Source organism: Rhyacophila brunnea, unplaced genomic scaffold, assembly GCF_057557595.1.
Source record: "Rhyacophila brunnea isolate RB1 unplaced genomic scaffold, BYU_Rbru_1.0 scaffold_11, whole genome shotgun sequence".
Lineage (NCBI taxonomy): Eukaryota > Metazoa > Arthropoda > Insecta > Trichoptera > Rhyacophilidae > Rhyacophila > Rhyacophila brunnea.
Window position 1 is genome coordinate 7,519,243 of NW_028232763.1, and position 21,031 is coordinate 7,540,273.

The following is a 21,031-nucleotide window of genomic DNA, read 5'->3' on the forward strand; positions in this document are numbered from 1 at the left end:
CAGTTGTTTGTCATTGCCGTTGGTTTATTTAACCTGTGAGAATTGGTTCTGTAATGGGTTCGAAAGAATCAAGAAACATTTGCTGTCACTGTATAAAAAAATACTTTTATATTGTTTGCTAAGCCATAGAAACTGCCGCAATGGCAATGTAATTGAATTATTTATTATTCTTGATGTGGTATTATATAACAAAGAAGCTTTTAAGCACGGATAAAAAAATACCTACAAACTATTAACAGTATTTTTTATATTTATAAATATAAAATACGTAGATATTGCGAAAAAATAAAATATTTCGTTGAAATATTTAATGCAAGGTTTTGTATTTCTACTCAAAAATTGTTTTAAGTAGGAAAATATTTAGTAAGACAACATTATAAGGCAAGATTTTACTTCGCCTTTATTGAGTGTTCCATTTATATTTTTACCTTCACAACAAAATAGGGTAAAATCAATTTCATCTGAAAACAATACGATTATATCAATATTGTCGTATAAATACACCATCCAAAAGCACTCAAATAAATTAACAAATACTTTGTTTAGGTACGTACTCAACGTCTGCTTTATTGAGATTCGTAAAACGTATTTATTTTAGAAACTGAAGTTAAAGTTTAAATACAAGATTTTTGTAAAATATAATAAATTTGTGTTTTCACAAAAGATTGAACGACTGTTATAACATAGAGAGCAATGCGATTTTTTAATATTTAAACCAGAGGTTTGGAGCGAACCCTTTTTTCAGTAGCTCCGCTCCAGGGTCTGATCCGCTCCGGGTAAACAGTTTTAATAAGTATTAGAGGTACATAATATACACAATGTTAAAAAAATAAGTAGTTTAAAATAAGATTTAGTATTCGTCCCTTTTATTATTAATTCTATTAAACGAAATTCCCGACAGCAAATTGTCTTTCATTATCTGCCTCTTCTATAAAAAAAGTGAGGTTATTTATTATTTATTTAGGTGTTGCTGTATTTAAAATAATTCCAGTGCAAAGTGTCAATATAATATTTTTATTGGATTTTAGGACGAAAATTTATTAATAAAAAAATATCTGGAGCAGCGGAGTACTACAATTTTCCGGTGCTACGGCTCCACTCCTTGCCCATGCGTGCTTCAGCTCCGTGCTTTCGCTCCGTATTCCTACTCCTAGCTCTATTCCAACGCTCTGATTTAAACACTAATGCGTCAATTACATTGAGCTACTTTACGAGCTGTTCGTTGGCGAATTTAATAGCGGGCAATTCAGCTACTGCGATTATGATGATGACACACAAAACCTTCCATTCGCTGAGAATCCACAAGCCAGCGACTATTTTGATAGAATGTAGTTCGTTTTTTTAACGGAAGATTGCTACTGCGCTTTACTGCGCAGACGCAGTAGACCCACATGCCGGCGTGTAGCGTGTAAAGTTGACCGACTTTCAACTTTTCTCGGTAGAGTGTTTACAATCTGCTTGTTAGCTTGTTCGATGATTACACTAGGCAGATTATAAATTCGCCAACAAACAGCTTGTAAAGTAGCTCAATGTAATTGACGCTTTAGTAGCAACTTCAAAACACAACGTATGTAATTTATTTTAGTTTATTTTCAAGTCAACTTTTAGTCAACATCACTGAATGCAATAAATACATTTTTGGTAAATCGTTAATCAGTAAAAAAAGGAAAAAGTTATGGAAGTAAGAAGAAGACAATAATTAAATTTTACGGTAGTTAACTCCGCTTATTTTCTTACAACATTTAAATTATATTTAAGTGAAAAATATAAGAATGAATTTTAGACACATGGGAATATAATATTATAATTCGATGTAGTGAGGTTCAAAAGTGATGACTATGGTGAAGATAAGTTTTGTAACATACCGTATGGCAACATACCGCCAGTGCTTTATTTCAGTATTTTTAGTAAATAAATAATTGCGACTAGTAATGACTTGTCACAATGTAAAAAATAATCATTTTGATATGGAACTTATTTTAACGGTTTTTTACGGGGAATGGTTTTTACCCAATCGTCGAACCTATTGGGTTCTGTCAGTTATTGATAAAACGAAATGATTTTATTTTCCAATTGTCCCATTGATAGACTGTTACTTTACCCCCTAAGTTAATTAATTCACCAGTCAATCAGTAGCCACCGAAAAAAATGTATACCGGTCAGCTATTAATAAATTATAGTTCATAAATTATTGTCCTACCCTGAAACTAGTCGGGGTTATTTAAAAAAAAACTTGCTATTTTACAAATTATTAGCATATTATTATTTAGTCACACTTTTAAAATTTATTTATATAACACACGTGTAGTATAATAAATCGATTTATATAAGCAATTTGCTTGAATATATCTATTGCAATTCGAATATTTATCACAAAAGGCAGGTAAGTTCTGCATTTTTACATAACAACACCGATGCACGTGATTTTTTAAATAGTTAGTGAGGACACATAAATCAACATCAGGAAGAATGGTATAATTATCATTTACACCACGTAGAAGAAAAAAGGGCGTTACCAAATATATATATTTTACATCAGTTTTTAACTAGATAAAGTATGTCAGGATATATTATAAGAGAAAGTTTATCGGGTAAAGTTACGTATAGTATCTGTACAGCCTTAAGTGAATAAGACTCAAAAATTAATAAATTATAAGGCTGTATTTTAACTGATATATCGAGGCATTGAGCAAATTATTTAATTACTATGTAATAATCAACTATGAATATAAATTATTGTTGTCATTCCTGATTATTATCAATATACAATATACGTGTGTAATATATTGAATTTTCATATAAATTAGTTATATCATAATAATAATATATTCATTATAGAATTAATATTTTATCATTGCATTTAAAATATTGTTTTCAAAATAAGCACTAATTACATTAAACCACATAGATTATATTAAAACTTCATTACTTTTTTCTGAAAAGATTTATTCCATTTTTATTTAAGAAATTACAACTAAAATAATATTTTATCATCCAAACAGAAAACACGTTCTTTCTGAATATTTTATACTGAGGTTTTTTACTTCTGTATAGAGCGAAGTAATAATTATTTTGTGTTGGTGAATTTTCATTACTCTACCGATGAGACTTTTTTAATCAACTGCGTGCATTGTGTCTGACCTAGTTTCTTAAAATTGTAATGATAGTTTATTAAAAATGGGTCATGTTACATAAAATATAGAGTGTTTCTGGGAAAATTAAAAAGCCAGCGTACCATCAATTCTGTTAACGTAAATGTGGAGTTTTTATTCGCAGATAAAACTCAAGTTTTATATTATTTTTACCTTTATTTTTATCATATAAAAAAACCTAAAATCGTATAAAAAGAACTGGAATAAATCATAATGTATAATCATATTAAATATTTTATTTCTTCCCTTTATGTCACAAATGCATTACTCTATAATAGAAATTCATTTATTTTAATTTTACATAAATAATGAATATGACAAATTATAAATAAAAGCGTTCACGACATGACATAAAATAAGTGTTAAATATTTTTTTTAAATAAAAATACAGGGTACGGTAATTAGTAAATAATATATAACATAAAAATAAAAGTACATCGAAGCACACAGAGTAAAATAATTTGATAAACCCTATTTAAAAAAACCTATAAAACAACGTCCATCTAAATTCACCTCACGTAAGTGGAATATATCAATATCCGAAGCGATTTGATTGGTGAAGTTTTGATTAAACATAATTATTGCTCTCCTAATTGGCATTACTAATGACATGTTAGTTCTGTACTTTGGGATAACAAACAATGGATGCCCCCGATTTCTAAGATAATTATCAGAGACACACAAACCAATACCATCAAGAATGGTAGAGTTTTCATTTTCGCCGCGTGAATATCGCCATCATGGATAAAATGTAATGAGTCAGTATTATGTATTAAAGAAGGTGTTATTTCTTTTTGATTTCAGTTTTCAATACAACTTATGTGCAACGCCAGTGATTTGAAAATGAGACATTGATAGCGGTGATGGTAAACTGCGGCCGCGCTGACGAGCGGCCGCTCCAGGGTCCAGGGTGAAGGTGTTAAGGCCCGCGGCCCGATTGCGGTATCCATCGCCGCAACCCTTTCAAAATGGATTGGACCAGCCTGGCTTGCTGCTTGCTAGCTTTCTTACTCTACTATAATACACTAGATGCCGGATTCGTCTATGATGATAGGTAAGACTTTGTAAACATATTTCTTCTTTTTATGTTTTCTATCATATTATTTTTAATTGAATATCATTTTAACCGGCTTCGCATAGCGGAATTATTGAGTTAAGATGCAATCACATACAAAATATGTTGAGACGTGATATGCTTACTGCCTGAATGTTTAATTCAGTAAATATTTTATAAGGGTGAGTATTCATGCGCCGTACCATATAATATGGTTACCACACAATTTATATTCGGCAACATCTAATAGTAACTTGCATTAGAATTGCGGATTTTTTTAAAATTATTAATCCACATATTTTTTAATAATGATAAAATACAATGACAACCGCATTCATTCATATAAGGCGTAAATTGTATTGAAATATTTGATCGTACAGCTATTATATTAAATAAATGATTAATGTGGATCAAATACGATAATATTCGTGGTTATTACCAAAATGCTATTTTTTACGATTTTGCATTCTAAAACAATTAAATTTGTATTAAAATAGTTCTTAATAGTAATAATATCAACCGAGAATACTTGATGGTATTTTAACTCAAATGGAATAGTACAAAACTTAAATCCATTAGAATTTAAAATAGTTTTTATTTTAGACATAATAAACACGATTTAAAAATAAATAAAATGAAAGAACTTTGAAAGCATACTAATAAAAAAAATCATGAAAAAATTACCAATTAGGTTACAGACTCAAGTTATCATCTGAGGCTGTTTAATTTTTACAAGTATATAATGTACATAATATATTAATTTATTTGTTTATAAATTGAAAATACTTAAAATATAAATTGCATTTTGAAAGATATCAGTCAATGAGCGTTAGATTTTTTAAAACTTTATGGCACGTTATTTGTAATTAAATTTGTATAATATAATAATATGAATGTATTTTTTTAGAATTATTTAGTGTCTTTCTTTATTCAAATTCAGTATAATATTGTGTTCATTTATAAAATAAAACTTACGCATCAAGGCTTGTTTAGTACCAATCATTACTATACCGGCCGAATACTAATAACTATCCTATTTACTAATCGTTATTACCTAACCCCACTACAACTCCACTCGCATTTGCAATTTGTCGTGACATGTAAACCGCCCAACTCTTACCCAACTAGTGTTTAGTGACAAATAAAAATACAAGCAGAAATATGCTTCTTTATTTTTTGTATTTACCTTGATGCTGCTAACTTACTTCTAACTGTTAAGTCGTGTAAACTTTATTCAGCGTTTTTATTATTAGCTTAGAGGTTAAAACGACGTAATGATTAATACTAAGCCAGTGTAAATAAGCCATTATACTCACAGTTTGAAATAGTAATATAAAGTTTATTTAATTTATTCATAAATATACATCATTATTAAGTATTTGACTAACATAAGCTTTCAGAACTATTTATAGATTATTGTATATTTATAAAGCTAATAGTTATAAATAGGGCCACCGGTTATTTTATAATATATACTTCGAAATAATCTGATTTAAATGACTTCGTGAACTTTCAGTAAACTAATAAAATTTAAGCAAACCGTAGTAGTTCCGAAGCTTTCTCTATCCATGCCATGTGGCTTATTCAAGTCAAGTGCTTTTTGTTCCGTGTTTGCACACTTACAATGTTTGAACACGTTCTCATAAATTGAAATTTTAGCTCTGAACGAACAGCTCGAGAAAATCGTTACGAGCAAAGATAGATAGCAGAACATTTCTGTACTTATTAATAATATATATATTTATACTACAAGACGTCTTTATATCGTTACACTCTAATAGATTTTTCTTGAATATTCAAATTAGTGAAAAAAATACAAAAATTATCGTATTATTGTATACACCTAAATTCATTTCGATTATAATATTATTTAAAAGTAAAACATTGTTAATATAATTAGTTAATTAAAAATAGCTATTTCACTAGTCAGGTCTGGAAAAACTGCGCCCCCCAAAGATTTTCGTGGGGCTGGCGAGCTTTAATCGTATATCTGAAAAAAGTTTACTTTCTTCAACATTTTAATATTGAAAAATGTAAATCAATTTTATTCTCCTCAAAAAATTGTTGGCAATTAGAGAATTATTTTTTTATGTTGAAGAGATAACAATAAATAATGTAGATATGTCTAAAAATAGTATTTTATTTGCGGCCCGCCGTTTATTTTATATTTCTAATATTGCCCTTCATCCAAAGAGTTTGCCCAGGCATGTACTACACTAATAATGGCACGAATGACCGCAACATGGCATTTATTTGTTTTTTAAAATCAGCATCGAATGTTCAGTAAAAATACTGTATTTAAAAATTGGAATATTCTGCGTGAGAATGTGCTTAAAAATCTTATATTATTCTGTGAATATATACATAATATTCCTTATATAATAATATAATTTAAAAAATAAATAAACATATAGCATGAGCTTAGTCTATTTTGATAACACGTCGTATCATACTCTGAGCGCTTTACCAATTAAGAGACAGATAAAGTTGATACTAATTGTAGTAGTTTTTGCTTGATTCCAATAATTATTGGATCATTTTTAAATTTAATAAGATTTGCCCAGTAACACCGCAGGGTGCATAGATGTGCAGCCGCGTGTTTGTTGGCTCTAAGCTATTGACTCCAGTATTATAAATGCATACATATCCGTTAATAGTATTTAAATAAATCATGATTACAATATCACTAACTTTAATTCATAGATGGTTCGAGTAGTTCTTCAAATTTAAAATGTAAACAGAATTTTACGTTTGTTATAGCACGGATTTACCAGATTGTCATTGACAACAAATATCATGTTAGGGAACGGCTTCATTGGGAAGCCTTAGCCCAACACAGCAACGCAAACTACCGCGGCAATTATGAACTCTAAACAATAACAACAGTTTGAATTTATTCAGAGTTATTTTAACAGAATTGATATCGGCAGTTTATAAATTTAATGTTTAATTAACGATACGGCATTTTAAAGAGATCGACAATCATCGCGGGAGCTCCAGCGGACAGACGGTCCTGCCTTCGCCTCCCGGATATCAAGTCCCGAACAAAGGACTCACAACATGTTTTATAATTTAAGATACTTTATATTACTGCCCTTAATGGCAAAAAAATGGTTTGGCGCAGCCTTTATTAATAAATTGATATATTACAAGATATATTCATATAAGTGATATTATTCCATAACACGTTATTTATTGAAAATTCGTAATCTAAAAAAGCTCAGCAACATACAACATCATAATTTGTTTAGTATTCAGTAAGCATTGACATATTATTTAATTAGTAGTTTTTACTACTAAAAAAATTATTATGTAAGTATTTTTTTAATAATAATAGTCATAATCATTAAACTTGATTAAATAAAACTACTAAATTGTACATATAATTTGTTAAAATGGGTGACGAAATACAGTAACACAAAACTGATGTTACTTATAGGTACATAAGTATTCGTAAATTAAGTTCTGTGAGTGAAACTTATACTATTGTATGAAGCATACACCCGAGGAAAATTAGCTGGGGGAAAATTTATTGATAGACCCAGATGGCCTTCCCATCCGCAAGAATATGACGCCAAGTTCTCACTCGTTTATAAGAGTTAGGGGGTAACTAACAGTGCCCGCTTGTATACGGAAAACGTTTTGTAGGATTAGCGCAAAGTAACAAAGTCATAGTGGAAACGTGTCGCTGTCTTGAGGATTAGATGAAGGGGAAATATGGATGGAGTAACGGCGGCTGCTATTAATTGAGGAACTCGAAGAGAGTAACTTTCTAGCTCCTCTAATATCCGTAGGATAGTTGGTTATTAGTTTGTCGGTATGATTAAGGGGGCATTTTAGGCAGCGCCTTGTCTGGCAATTTGGAAAAGTGATAAGAGGAAAATTTTGATAAAAATTTTCCGTCAATGTCGTACGGAAAAACGCAAGGTGAATGTATTACTGTGTTTTTTTATATATTCTTTAATAAACTTTGATTATATACTAAAATTATCATATAAAGGGCTCAAATTGTATGTCAAATAATAATAAATAATAACTTAAGCTTACAATTACATTTTTTTGTAAACTTCAATAAAAATAATAATTTATTATGTAATATATATATTTGAACATACATAATTTGAAAACATCTCATGTATAATATACCGACATTTTTCAAAAATCTTTTTTGAAAAAAATACGCCACCCAACGTGATTTAAACTAAACTTGTAAGCACTAGATTCTCGCCATTGTGCTTTCCAATTAAGCTACGGTAATTCTAATTAATCACGACGAATTTAAATAGTATTTCTACATGAAAAAAATGCATGATTAATATTGACTATCGGTTTTTGTATATACATAAAAAAGAGGATTTTTTTTAGTGGGTATCTACGACGTATGGCTACGGTAAGAGAAATGGATGATGTCCACTTGCTAAACCTAAAAGGGCCATTCTATGACTCCATACAAAAATTAAAAGAAAATATATGTATATGCTAGGATTCAAGTCTGGGACGCAAGATATTGTAAGCTGACGCGGAAGCCGTTCGGTCATCGTGGGCAATAACAAATTATCATAGTTTTATTAAATATTTCAGATCATTGTAAAATTTTCTGTATACTACTCATGGTTGAGTTTTTAAGTGGACTGTAATTATTTTGTGGTAGATGAGGAGGTCGGATCAAGTGAGGGGGGGGGGGATGGAACCGAGTGGCAGACACTGACGTTTGTGATGATGTATGATGGCTCCGTGGTCTGGTTTTAACTTTCGCTCTCGCGGTATAGCTGTTTTGGTTCACCCGGTTCGTACGCTCCCGCACTTTGTGACATAGTTTTATGGATGATTATGATGGTGATGATGATAGATTCTGAATGACTCTGTATCTATTGAGTCAATCACTTAAGCGACGGTAAACTATTAGAAGCTCGCACATGTCCGCTGTCGAGATACAACTGAGTGTTCTTTGTAACACCGTCTCTCATGACCCCGAATTGCTTATTGAATGTCTTGTAACAATACACTGGGGATTAGGAGGTGAGTGCAGAGATAAGGAGTGGACTGGGACTATAAATGGTCCAACCTACTCATATTATTTGATAATAACTGATATTAATTATTGTAATATCGTAATTTAAGTCAGATATAATAGCTATTTTTAATGTTTCACGAAACTTCAAAAAATATATATTTTATAAAAATGATGGAGAAAAATATATTTTATCCTCATAAAAGAAAATTTAAGCAGGAAAGCTTTAAAATTACCGCCGTATAAAACATTTTTATTATGAACTGTATGCTCAAAATTAAAAACACCGCATGCTTTCTACTCCACGATAAGCGCAGTTTGATTTTTAAAACTTTTAAATTATTTCGTTATAAAGTTTGAACTTCAAGGTTTCCTGATAAATATTAAACGAATATTATAATATGAAACTTCCATTAGGGGTTTTTTATGTAGGTATTTATAATTAAGCCTAGCTTTTCTTTTTTTTTAATATTTAGAATTTAATATAATATTTATAATGGTCTGTGATGGCTGAAAAGTAACGTGTCTTATAACATTGTATATCTCGGGTCCGAATCCCGCGTCTAGCAAATTCACATATGAAGCCCCTAGTTTCAAAAGTCCCTAAAACGGTTTTTGAAAATTTACGAGTTAGATATGTATTTAGATAGATATTTTTATTACTTATGTGATGGCCAAAGACTGAATTTAAAAAAACGCCAAAAACCGTCCATACGAATGATCAAAAATTAGGGTAAATTTCAAAACCCACTAAAATGGTTCGGTGTGCTTTTCAAATACCCCTTAAATGGAAAGCTAAAACACTCTTTAGAATGTAACGAATTAAAAAATAATTGATAAAGTTTACAGATTTAATAGATATGATTTTTTCTCATTTTTCTCAAAACTATCTAAAATCATTTTAGGGGCTTTTGAAACAAGGCGCTTGATATTGTGTTTTCAGTGTATGCTTATCCACAGTATGGACCCAATTGGTTGTGAAAGTGACTAAAATTCATTTCTCGTAAAAAACAAAAATCTGTTAATACAATTTCCACTCTGCAGAAGCCCATATCATTCGCTTAGAATTGAATGTTATAGTTGATATTTTTTTTAAAAAGCAATTTTTTATAAACATAACGTCTGATCTAAAAGTCATGGAGTTGTTTGTTGTTTAAATCAACCGTAACTCACTTCTGCGGATTCATTTTGAGCAATACGTAGGTACTTAACTTTCAAAACCAGTATTGCAACATAAATTAGATTCACTGAAACTGTAAATAATATGACGATTTGCAGAGATGTGAGCAATGATTTAACACAGGCTATCCTGAAATGATAGAAATGTTAATAAAAAAGATTATGATTCTGAGAGTCCATCGTTCCTCTTCTATTATTGTATAATAATATTGCATAAATACATTATGATGATAAAAGTCATAAACAATTATTGCATTCAATGAACTAAACTACAAAGAGAAAATATAATAATTTTGTTAATCGATTCATAAGCAAAAAAACTACTAAAAAATTGGTTCATATAAAAAATATTTTCAATTATAAAAAAAAACACATAAAAAGATTGACTTTTAAAATTGTTACGACAGAGTGGTGTTATATTTAGATACTTACAAAAAAAAGTCGTAATACATAAATGAATTTTCCAGTGAAACGAGAATATTAGAATTATAGAAGTTTTCGATAAAATCAACATAAAAGTTTTGATGAAGTATTTTAACTTATGTTCACTTAATTTGTTTTATTAGAAGTTAAATATTGGAAAAAGGTTTTTTTAACTTTTGTAATATAATATTGTGTTGATCGAAAGGGAAATATTCTTTTACTTTACTACCGAAATAATCATACTATCGGATTTACAAATATTTCGTAGAAAAGCTACGTTGAAAAGTTTGGCTATATTTTAGTTTTACATTCTTATTGTACGCAAAATTATCCATTTAGTATAATATATTAATTAAGTCTGGTTTATTGAATAACTATTTGATAATAAATAGTGTTGATATAATTTTGAAATAAGTAATAAATTACTCATTTGCAGATACATATTTATAATAATATCATTTTGATTCTTCTTCACGTGTTGATTATTTGGTTAATTTATTATGTAATATAATTAATATATTCCACAGTTATGTTTTCCCCCATCTTCAGAACGATACTATATACTAAAATTATAAATGAAAATTTGATTAATAAATTAAAGCTAGCCAACATACCTACCCAGCTAATTTTATGATATCATTGTCATCCACTCTTCTCAGTACCTATATCTTTGCTGCCTCGTACAACCACCGAACTTTATGAGGCTGTCTATCCAACGGGTTTTGGGCGTCTTTGTGGGATTTTAGTGCCCTATTGGGTACCACTGTATGACGACATTTGTCCAGCGGTTGTCCACTTTCCGAGCGACGTTTCGGCTCATTGCCATTTCATCTGATTAGCGCTATTACATCGCGTACTATTGTTTGCTTCCTTGATCATTGGTTTATTTTATGATCTTTACGCGTTATGCCCAACATGCACTTTTCCATGCTACGTTGCGCTACTTGTAATTTTTTAATTTCTCTTAAATTAACAGTCTATATTTCATACGCATACGTGAGCGTTGGTATCACATATCGGTTGAACACTTCACTTTTGAAGATACTTTTCAATCGCCAAATGCACTTCATACCAGTTTGGTTCTGCGAGCATTCTCGCCATACATACCACCGTCAATTGAAATTTGTTGTCCAAGATAGACGTAGTTGTTGACTCGCTCGATTTGAGTGCCATTAATGAGGATTGTTTTTGGTTTATTATTACTTTTTTCTTTGAGACATTTATCTTTAAACCTGCTTTGCAGATTTCATTTGCTAGCTCCAGTAAACTGTTCTGAAGATCTTTTGGGTTATTTGTAAAGACAACAGTATCGTTTGCAAAACGCAGGTGCAGTCGGAAGCCAACAGCGGTGGAGTGAGGTTGTACAACTTCGCTTGCGTATTCGGGTCGCTATTCGCCCGGTTACTCGCGAACGGTTATAAATACGGGATACAACAAAAATAATATTGTTTGTAAATGAATTTGACAATAAACTCAACATGTGTGGTCCCATGTGATTTTGACAATCAGTGCCAGTGCTTGAGAAAAAGTGAAAAATATTTATTGTTGCACGGATAGTGCACTTTGTGTGGGGAGTGCGTCAAACGCTGTGAAGCGAGGGGTTGTCCACACTGTTTTTTGTTCACACTGTTGCGCGAATTCCAAGACCGCGTGAACGGCAAAAGCAATAAAATGGAAAACACCACGATGGAAGTGAATGAAACCAAAAAAACGAAGAAGAAAAGAAACGATGATGAAGAGGAAGTGGTTGGAGAAAAAGAAGAAGAATGGCAGACGGTGACCTCTGGAAAAAAACCCAGAAGAGACTCTGGGGTCACTCCAAAGGGAAACCAAAACATCGTCATGATAGCGACGGGAAGTAAAATTCCATTAAAATTGAAAATAGCGCAGATGCTGCATAAGGCAGGAGTAAAAGTACAGAAAATTTACAATAAAAATTTAAAGACGTACATCCAAGTAGAAGACGAAAAAGAAGCAGATAAAGTGAAACAAGCTGGAGAACTCAAAGATCTCGGTTTTGTGACCAAAGAGAATGACTCCTGCTCTTATGGAGTAATAAGAAAAGTCGATATTGATATGGACCTCCAAGAACTGCAAATGGAAATCAAAAGTGATGCAAAAGTAATCAACCTTAAGAGGTTGACAAGAAAAGGTGATACAGGAGAGCTGACAAAGACCTCGTCAGTCAGTATTAAATTTGGGGAGAAAATATTGCCGAGAACAATTTACATATATGGAGTCTCTTTTGCTGTAGAACCGTATGTATTCAGGGTTATGCAATGCTACAAATGCTGGCGATATGGGCATATCGCGAACAATTGCGGACGTACAGTAGAAACGTGCCCTAAGTGTGGTGAAAACCACAAAACCTGCGAAAAAAATGAGGAAATTACGTGCATCAATTGCAAAGGTAACCACGCGGCAAACAGCCAAAAATGCCCAAAGTGGCAAGAGGAAAAGAATTGCAAAGAAGCAATGAAAAAAATGAACATACCTTTCAAGGAAGCAAAAAAAAATATGTTAAATAATAGCTATGCTGACATATTAAAACAAAAAAAAATCGTAGGAAGAGATGAAAGCGAAACAATTCAAAAAACTAAGGAAAACAAAAAGAAAGAAGAAGCGGTGGTAGAAGCTTCAGGCTCAACAATAATATCTACAGGTAGTAGCGTAAAGCCTACAAAAAATAAGAAAAATTCAAAGGGGAAGACAGAGGTTAACGCGATGGGAGAAATTATGAAAGTCTTGCTGAAAGGGGGAGACTGGCAGCAGATCATTAAACAACTAATAATTAAAGCAGTGGACTGGGTATGCAAACAATTCAAAGAAGGACACTTAAAGGAAATTCTAGGGGAGGTTCTGGAGCAAAATGGATAATAAAAAACAAATTAGGATTTTACAATGGAATGCCAGAAGTATGAAGCAAAAAAAGGATGATATAGAACTCTACTTAATAAGACAAAAAATTTCAATAGCATTAATCTCAGAGACTTGGCTGAGGTCTGAATTAGACTAACTGAAATTCAATGATTACACGATGTATCGAAAATACAGAAGGGATGGATACGGAGGAGAGCGATTCTGGTGCATAAAACACTGGCGTCTAAAGAAGAAAGAAAGAAAGACGGAAGAGCTAGACAAAATAATTATAAAGCCATTTAACAGAATAGGAGTGAGGACCTGATCGAAGGATCCCCTTCTAGAAGAGAAGAGGCGATATGACAGCGAGTCGCAGTCAAAGCCTCGGTAAAATCACAAAAAAAAAAAAAAAAAAAAAACGCAGGTGACTGAGGTATTTGTCGTCAATAGTGATTTTACTGTTCCCTCAGTCAATTCGCCTAAATAGATCTTCCTATAAAATATAGACTACTAAAATTCATTTTTATTGACATATAAAAGCATGCACATGAGTGAAATAACATGCAAATATTTTTTAAGATATTGAGTATGCGAATAATATTTTATTTTATTCAGGTATTAGGCTTAGATAAATTAGTATTACATAAGTAAAGCCAAAGAAAGTTTTTAGTCTAACCAAATAATACAAGTCAAATTATGATAAAAGTACTTGGCTGATTGTTGGAAGTATTTGACAAGGTCTGCGTAATGTCACGAGATAAGTTTCTTTGGATTAGCCAAAGTAATGTATTTGAAGTGGGGATTATGAAAAAAATAAATGAGATTCTTATTTACGGCTATTTCAATGGCCATTCAAAGAAGTATTCCTTAATTTTGTATGGAATAAACCGACGTAAATTGTTTTCAGAGTACCCACTCATATTTTACTGCTATTGCTTACAAAGGTTAATTAATAGAATTAATGAAACTTATTTGTGATGTATATACTATTAAGTATAATATGTGATAGTTTCTCCAAAAAAAATATTTACTTGGATTTTATTATTGCATTGAATCTTTAAATCAATCATAATAATACGTCCGATTATTTGACAAATTAAGTTATTAATTTATTTATTTCAAAAAGACATATTGAGCACATAACAAATTATTAATTCAAGACGTTCACAACATGACACTTAAAATAAAAACTACAGATAAATCAACTTAGTGGAGAGAAAAAAAACTTAAATTTATTTTAACTTAAAGGTTCATGTTTCAAAATCAACATAAGAACCTACATAAAAAAATCAATAATTACTATCATATATAAAGTAATTACTACGTATATTAACGTAGGTGATATAATAATTATATTGTTAAAGGTGTTTTTAATGCATATTCATATTAATAATATTACAAATTATTAATTCAAGACGTTCACAACATGACATTTAGAATAAAAAGTACAGGTGAGAAAAAAACAAATAAAAAATAATTTTATAGCAAAAGAAATAAAATAAAAAAACAACAATAATTAAAAAAAAATTAAACAATAAATTTTTAATATTTTTTATAAACATTTAAAAACAAAATATTTAATGCATTGCTAAAAATGTCTACATCTCTAGGGAGTGCATTGGTCAGCCGCACAGCCCTCGCTATTGGTGCCTGGTAAGTCTGACAATTAGAATGAGATTATGTTTATCTTCAGAGTTGTCTTAGTGAGATCTACAAGATATCAAAATATGGTATGTCTAGGTTGGCAGAATTAAATTGCCGTGTCTGTGAGATTTGTTCAGTGTTTCAATGTTCTCCTGAAAAATTTAGAAAAATGGACATATCGTGTTTTGCCATCTTACTACAAATTTAATAGCATAAATGTGACAAGTTATCATAAAAATAAAATATGACGTGTTTATTTTATACATTATAACATATGCATACGAATAAAAACAAATTACAATATTATTTAGTGCTAGTTTCACTTATATTAATATTAATCAGTGGGTTTATAGTAAAGTGATATAGTGATAAATATTATAAAACTAAGGGTAGGTTTGTATCAAAGTATTAGCACATTGTAACAATTACAATACGTTAGATATAATTGTTGCAATAAGAAAGTGCTTTATTTAAACAGCACTTCTCTTGCTGCACTGTCAACTGGTAAAGAATGTATAACAATACAGATATTTATAGTAACACATTTCTAAAAGCAAACTTATTTATTGAATATATTATGGTTAATTATTAAATAAAATTCTTTGAAATTCATTGTTTAATAATAAATATTATATTATTAAATTTACCTAGCTTAATCGTATTTAGGTGTTTAAGTTACATTAATTTAGTGAATATTAACATTTCTGTTATGAAAAATTCCGTATAACCAATGGTCATTATGATGAAGATTTGGAAAGCAATTAATGCAGAACCAAAAACATTATTTTTTAACAATAAAAAGAAATTAACTATTTCTTTTATTCAAGGAATAATTCACAAGGTTTAAGGCCATGCATTAGTTGAGGCACGGTCTAAAAAGATCGTCGCTAGGCGATGCGCGGATTGCGGGTGGCGGGTGAAAATGACGCCTGTCAAACGAAATATTAATTGTCATATAAATCCAACATACGTCCATTTTATGTTCTGTTTATTGTTCTATTAGTAACAATAATAATATATTCATTGACATGTTTTCTTTTTAAAGTAAATGGGTAACGTTTTTAGTCATCTTTACACGATTTTAGAATTAATTGACCCGTCGCCATCACGCAGCAAAGTGACGTGTTCCCGGGTCAACATTCTCTCAGTGAATGGCAGCGAGTCCAAAATTTCGTCGCGCGTACAGTTGAAAATTATTTGGCGTTTCACTGATGCGTCACCTTAAGAATATATCATTCTGATTATTGAACATATATAATTTTGAAAAACACTTTCTGAGAGAGTATATTATAAACCAATAGAAAAAATCTTTTTTTGAAAAAAGTAGGTCACCCCGACGGGGAATCGAACCCCGTATCTCCCGGGTTTATGCCCCATCCGCTGCATTTAATCAATATGCTACGGCGTGACATACTAATTGCGACAGATTTTAACTATTGGTCAATTTTAATACCTACTCATGAGCGTTCTTCCAAATCTTCCACGCCGTAGCATATTGGTTAAATGCGACGGATGGGGCGTAAACCCGGGAGATACGGGGTTCGATTTCCCGTCGGGGTGACTTACTTTTTTCAAAAAAAAGATTTTTTCTATTGGTTATAATATACTCTCCCAGAAAGTGTTTTTCAAAATTATATATGTTCAATAAAAATAAGAATTAAAATTAAACACTAAACTAAATTCTAACATTAAAAAGTTTGGTACCTACAATTAGTTATTAATAATGCAAATAACTTGGATTGATTTAAGTTAGGTTCCGTCTCTATAGTGAATGATTTCTTTAACGCTTTATTAAATATTGATTTTTTTTAGTACGAGTAACATATCACTTGACCTACTTTATGTACAAAACCTTCCAATTTCGTATCGCATTGTTGATATAAAATATTAAAGCATATTTATTTATGGAATTATAATATAAATAATTTACTCGCACGTTAGAAAACACCTTTTATAAAAGAATTTTCCAATTCAAAATACTATTTCCTGTATCAATCATTTAAGTAATTTTGTGTCCAGATAACATCGAGTCCCATAAAAAAACTCGAATTGATGTCAGTAAATATTCCGCCTTCAACGTTTTCCACCAAAATATTCTGTTATCGCAGAGTTGGATAAACGTGGTCTGTGTTGGTTCACGTGCTTATTACGTGTTTCATACATAATTAAGCACGTGGAGCATTTTTATTGAACCATTATCGACGCAATAGAAAAAATATTTATTTACACAAGTAAACACACCGGGGTGAAGAGTTAACAATTATATTTTTGGTTTATTATAAGTGTACGCGTATCCGTTATTATGATTGTGTATTATTAACCCCCTTCTAATACTACCTTGACGTTTCCATTTTTAGAAGATGTTTATTATACTATTCTAGTTCTGCGTTAGCTACAAAATCATACATGAAATACTATATATTCGGGAGTATGGAGTTGTCCATTTTGAAAAAAATATTTGTTATTATTTAAAAACACCTTTGGTGTATCTTTACTAAAATTATCTTTTAAAAAACTATGACGAGCGGGGTGGGGTTTTTATCAATGACATATTAAATGAATGACTCACTTCATACCCGGCGCGCACGAGAAATTGTGCATGAAAGTCATTCACAGATGTATAGGTAGATGTCACGTGACCATTGACGTATCCGTTTCCATTATGCGATACAAGGTTCGAGAATTTATAGTAATATAACCCTTATTGTAATGGCGTATTAGTGTTATGACTCATTGCGTTAGAAACAGATTCTCGGTTACTTACGACTTCTCGGAGATTAGACGCAAGTGAGCCCAGCAAATCACAGGCGACTGACTGTCCAATGGTTCCTGTCATTCAATTGCATTGAATAAACATTCATCAATATCTTAAAATGGCATTTTATAAATAATAAATAATACTAACACATGCAAAGTGATATCCCATCTTTCTTGGAGTGTTTAGTAGATTTTTTTACAATTTTTAACTAGGCACATTGGCATTTTGTAACACAATAATAACGGTGGAGTCGAAACCTGACAGTCGGAAATTTTGTATGGGCAAACCCAGCGGTGTCGCCAGAACGCTTGCAAGCAGAATGTTCATTTGAGCGTAGGATACCGATATTAAAATATGAATTTCGTCATCCGGCAGACCTGACACAAAGTGAGTGTCATTTTATTTTCTAGATGCTTCGTCCATATTAATGTCATTGGTTTTTATCCACCAGATTTCCGCCAATATGCTTTACTAACACAAACATAGACTTCTCACTCTGTCTTAATTGAGTCGATCACTAGGCCCTAGGTTTGGCTGTAAAGCATCAGTAGTTTTTACGACTGTAAAAGATAGCCAAGACAAAGGTGGTCACGAACTTACGTGTGCTTTGATTGAGTTTACAGAGACTTTTTAATAAAAAATATAGTGAAGTAACAAAAACTAATGATTCTAATTAATACGGACATAGAATTCTATGTGAAAAGATTTTCATGTCTGTAAAAATTTGTCTAAATCCAATAAGATTGGCTTTTGTGGTGACCAGTTTGGACGGCTTGATGAGCCCAACAGCTGGTTGGGATTGAGCATCTATTTTATGTCGGACCACATTTTTGGACATTCCAAAAGTATATGATTTGCTACCGGCGTCTTACTTCATTGCGACGAAGTTATATTAGTTTTTACCGGAAATACTTACTTATCAAATTGCGTTAATGTTGTCTGTCAGTTTCCTCCTGATACCTTTATATTTTGCACTCTGATTCTAGAAACAAACATCTGGCTTACAGTTAAAACCAAATGTGAGATGCTCACCTACGAGTAACAATACGTGGTGATTATGTGTACGTGATTAATCCGTCATAATAATTATTACGTCCGTTATTGTCCGTTTGTATCATCTATACGACAGTGTCCTGTTTTTTGGACATGATGTTTAGCAATATTTAGAGTAAAAATTTATATTAGTATCATAACTAAGTAATATTTCATTCAAGTAAACAATTCATTCATATAAGTAGAGGGGGCTCATACTCGACGAATATATTATTCACAATACACTGATATACTGTTAAGTTTACAAACGGCTCAAATAATATAACAAGAGTTCCGACGATCATGCAAATATTGATATAAAAAATTGACTTGATTTATTACTAATATTAAAAATAACAAACTAAAATTGAGAAACATTAATAAAAGTACTATTTAAATTTATTATAATAATATGAATGTGTATTTGTATTTAAAACTAATATAGCTACGAGAAGTTACACACTATTCTACTACTAACTTACTGAATATCCCTAGCTAAATACTAGTTAGATCTATTCCTATTGTTTTACAGAAACGGTTTGGGTCCGTCTAAACTAGTCGGGATTATAACTTTTCCATTAGGTGCGAAATGGATTTGAAGGGTGGCCGAGTTTGGTTTGTTTAAGTCGAGATGTATTGGTTTAATCCACGTGACTTTCGTGTTTTTCCCTTAAACTTTATCAACTTCCACTGGGTATCGAGTGGATTTACAACTGATATACTGACAAATAAAAATGGATCTCTGTTAGAATGAGAGAAATTGAGTTAATTAAATTGACAGTATTTTTGCCGGTAAAAAAGGTTTTTGAAAAAAAAATGATGAAAAAAAACAGTCGAACTACGTTATACAAGCACAAAATATATATTTTAATTGTTTTGATTATAAAATGAATACACAAAGAATGACCAATCCAAATATATATATAATTTAATAGTTTCAATTTTGAAAATATAACACCAAATCTATCTATACGTGGAATGGATAGGAACAATATTTATTGATAGTAATAATAAATTGATGTATCTCATTAACTTCATTAAATTCTTAGTATCGACGATTTTAGACCTCTTAAATTTATATATTAATATTTAATGATCTATTATTAGGTTTTTACGATGTATACGCCTGTTGATTGTAATATTTTAGTGATAGGAATTTTTACAAACACTTATATTCTTGATTTGTGTGTGGGTTGGTGATAAAGTTTTGATTTAATTCATTGAATTAATTTATTATATAAGTTAGAATTAATTGTATTCGTTGTCAGTGTGTATTTACGAGGGTGGGTCAATAAGTCCTTAGAAAAGCCGACAGGTGGCGCGACTAGTACTGTAAGCGGTTTGTTTTCATGCAGCGGCACTACCGATTCAGTATGCTGCGAAGTTTCAATCAGATTGGTCGGGTTGTTGTGTGTTTCTCGTACATTTAAAAAAAAAATTTGCTTGTGGAAAATGGAAAAATGGAAAATGGAGAAAATTGAGTTTAGAGCTGTTATTAAACATTTTAATATAAAAGGGTTAACAGCAAAGGAAATAAAAAATGAGTTGGATTTAGTTCACGGCATATCTGCTCCTTCACTTGCAACTATTTATAACTGGTTAAATGAATTTAAACGTGGTCGTACATCAACAAAGGATGAACCACGCTCAGGACGTCCTGTAGAGGTGACTACACCAGAAATGATCAATAAAATCCACGATATGGTGTTAAGTGACCGAAGATTAAAGTTGAGTGAGATAATTGAGGTTACAGGGATCTCAAAAAGTAGCGTCATTTCTATTTTACATGACAAATTGGGCATGAAAAATATTTCTGCAAGATGGGTGCCGCGTTTGCTCACAGTCGACAATAAACGCAATAGGGTGGTGGCCTCTAAAACCCTGTTGTCGCTCATGCAACGCAATCCGGATAAATTTTT

General features: G+C 31.2%; 1 protein-coding gene across 1 annotated transcript in view; it reads left to right on the forward strand.

Moving 5' to 3' along the window:
- Positions 1-21,031, forward strand: part of LOC147078328 (protein O-mannosyl-transferase Tmtc2-like) — a 556,500-nt gene that overhangs the window by 44,898 nt on the left and 490,571 nt on the right. The window contains exon 2 of the mRNA XM_085958718.1: positions 3,957-4,206. Coding sequence (XP_085814844.1) covers positions 4,121-4,206 — 86 coding nt within the window. The 5' untranslated portion in view covers positions 3,957-4,120. The remainder of the gene's footprint in view (positions 1-3,956; positions 4,207-21,031) is intronic.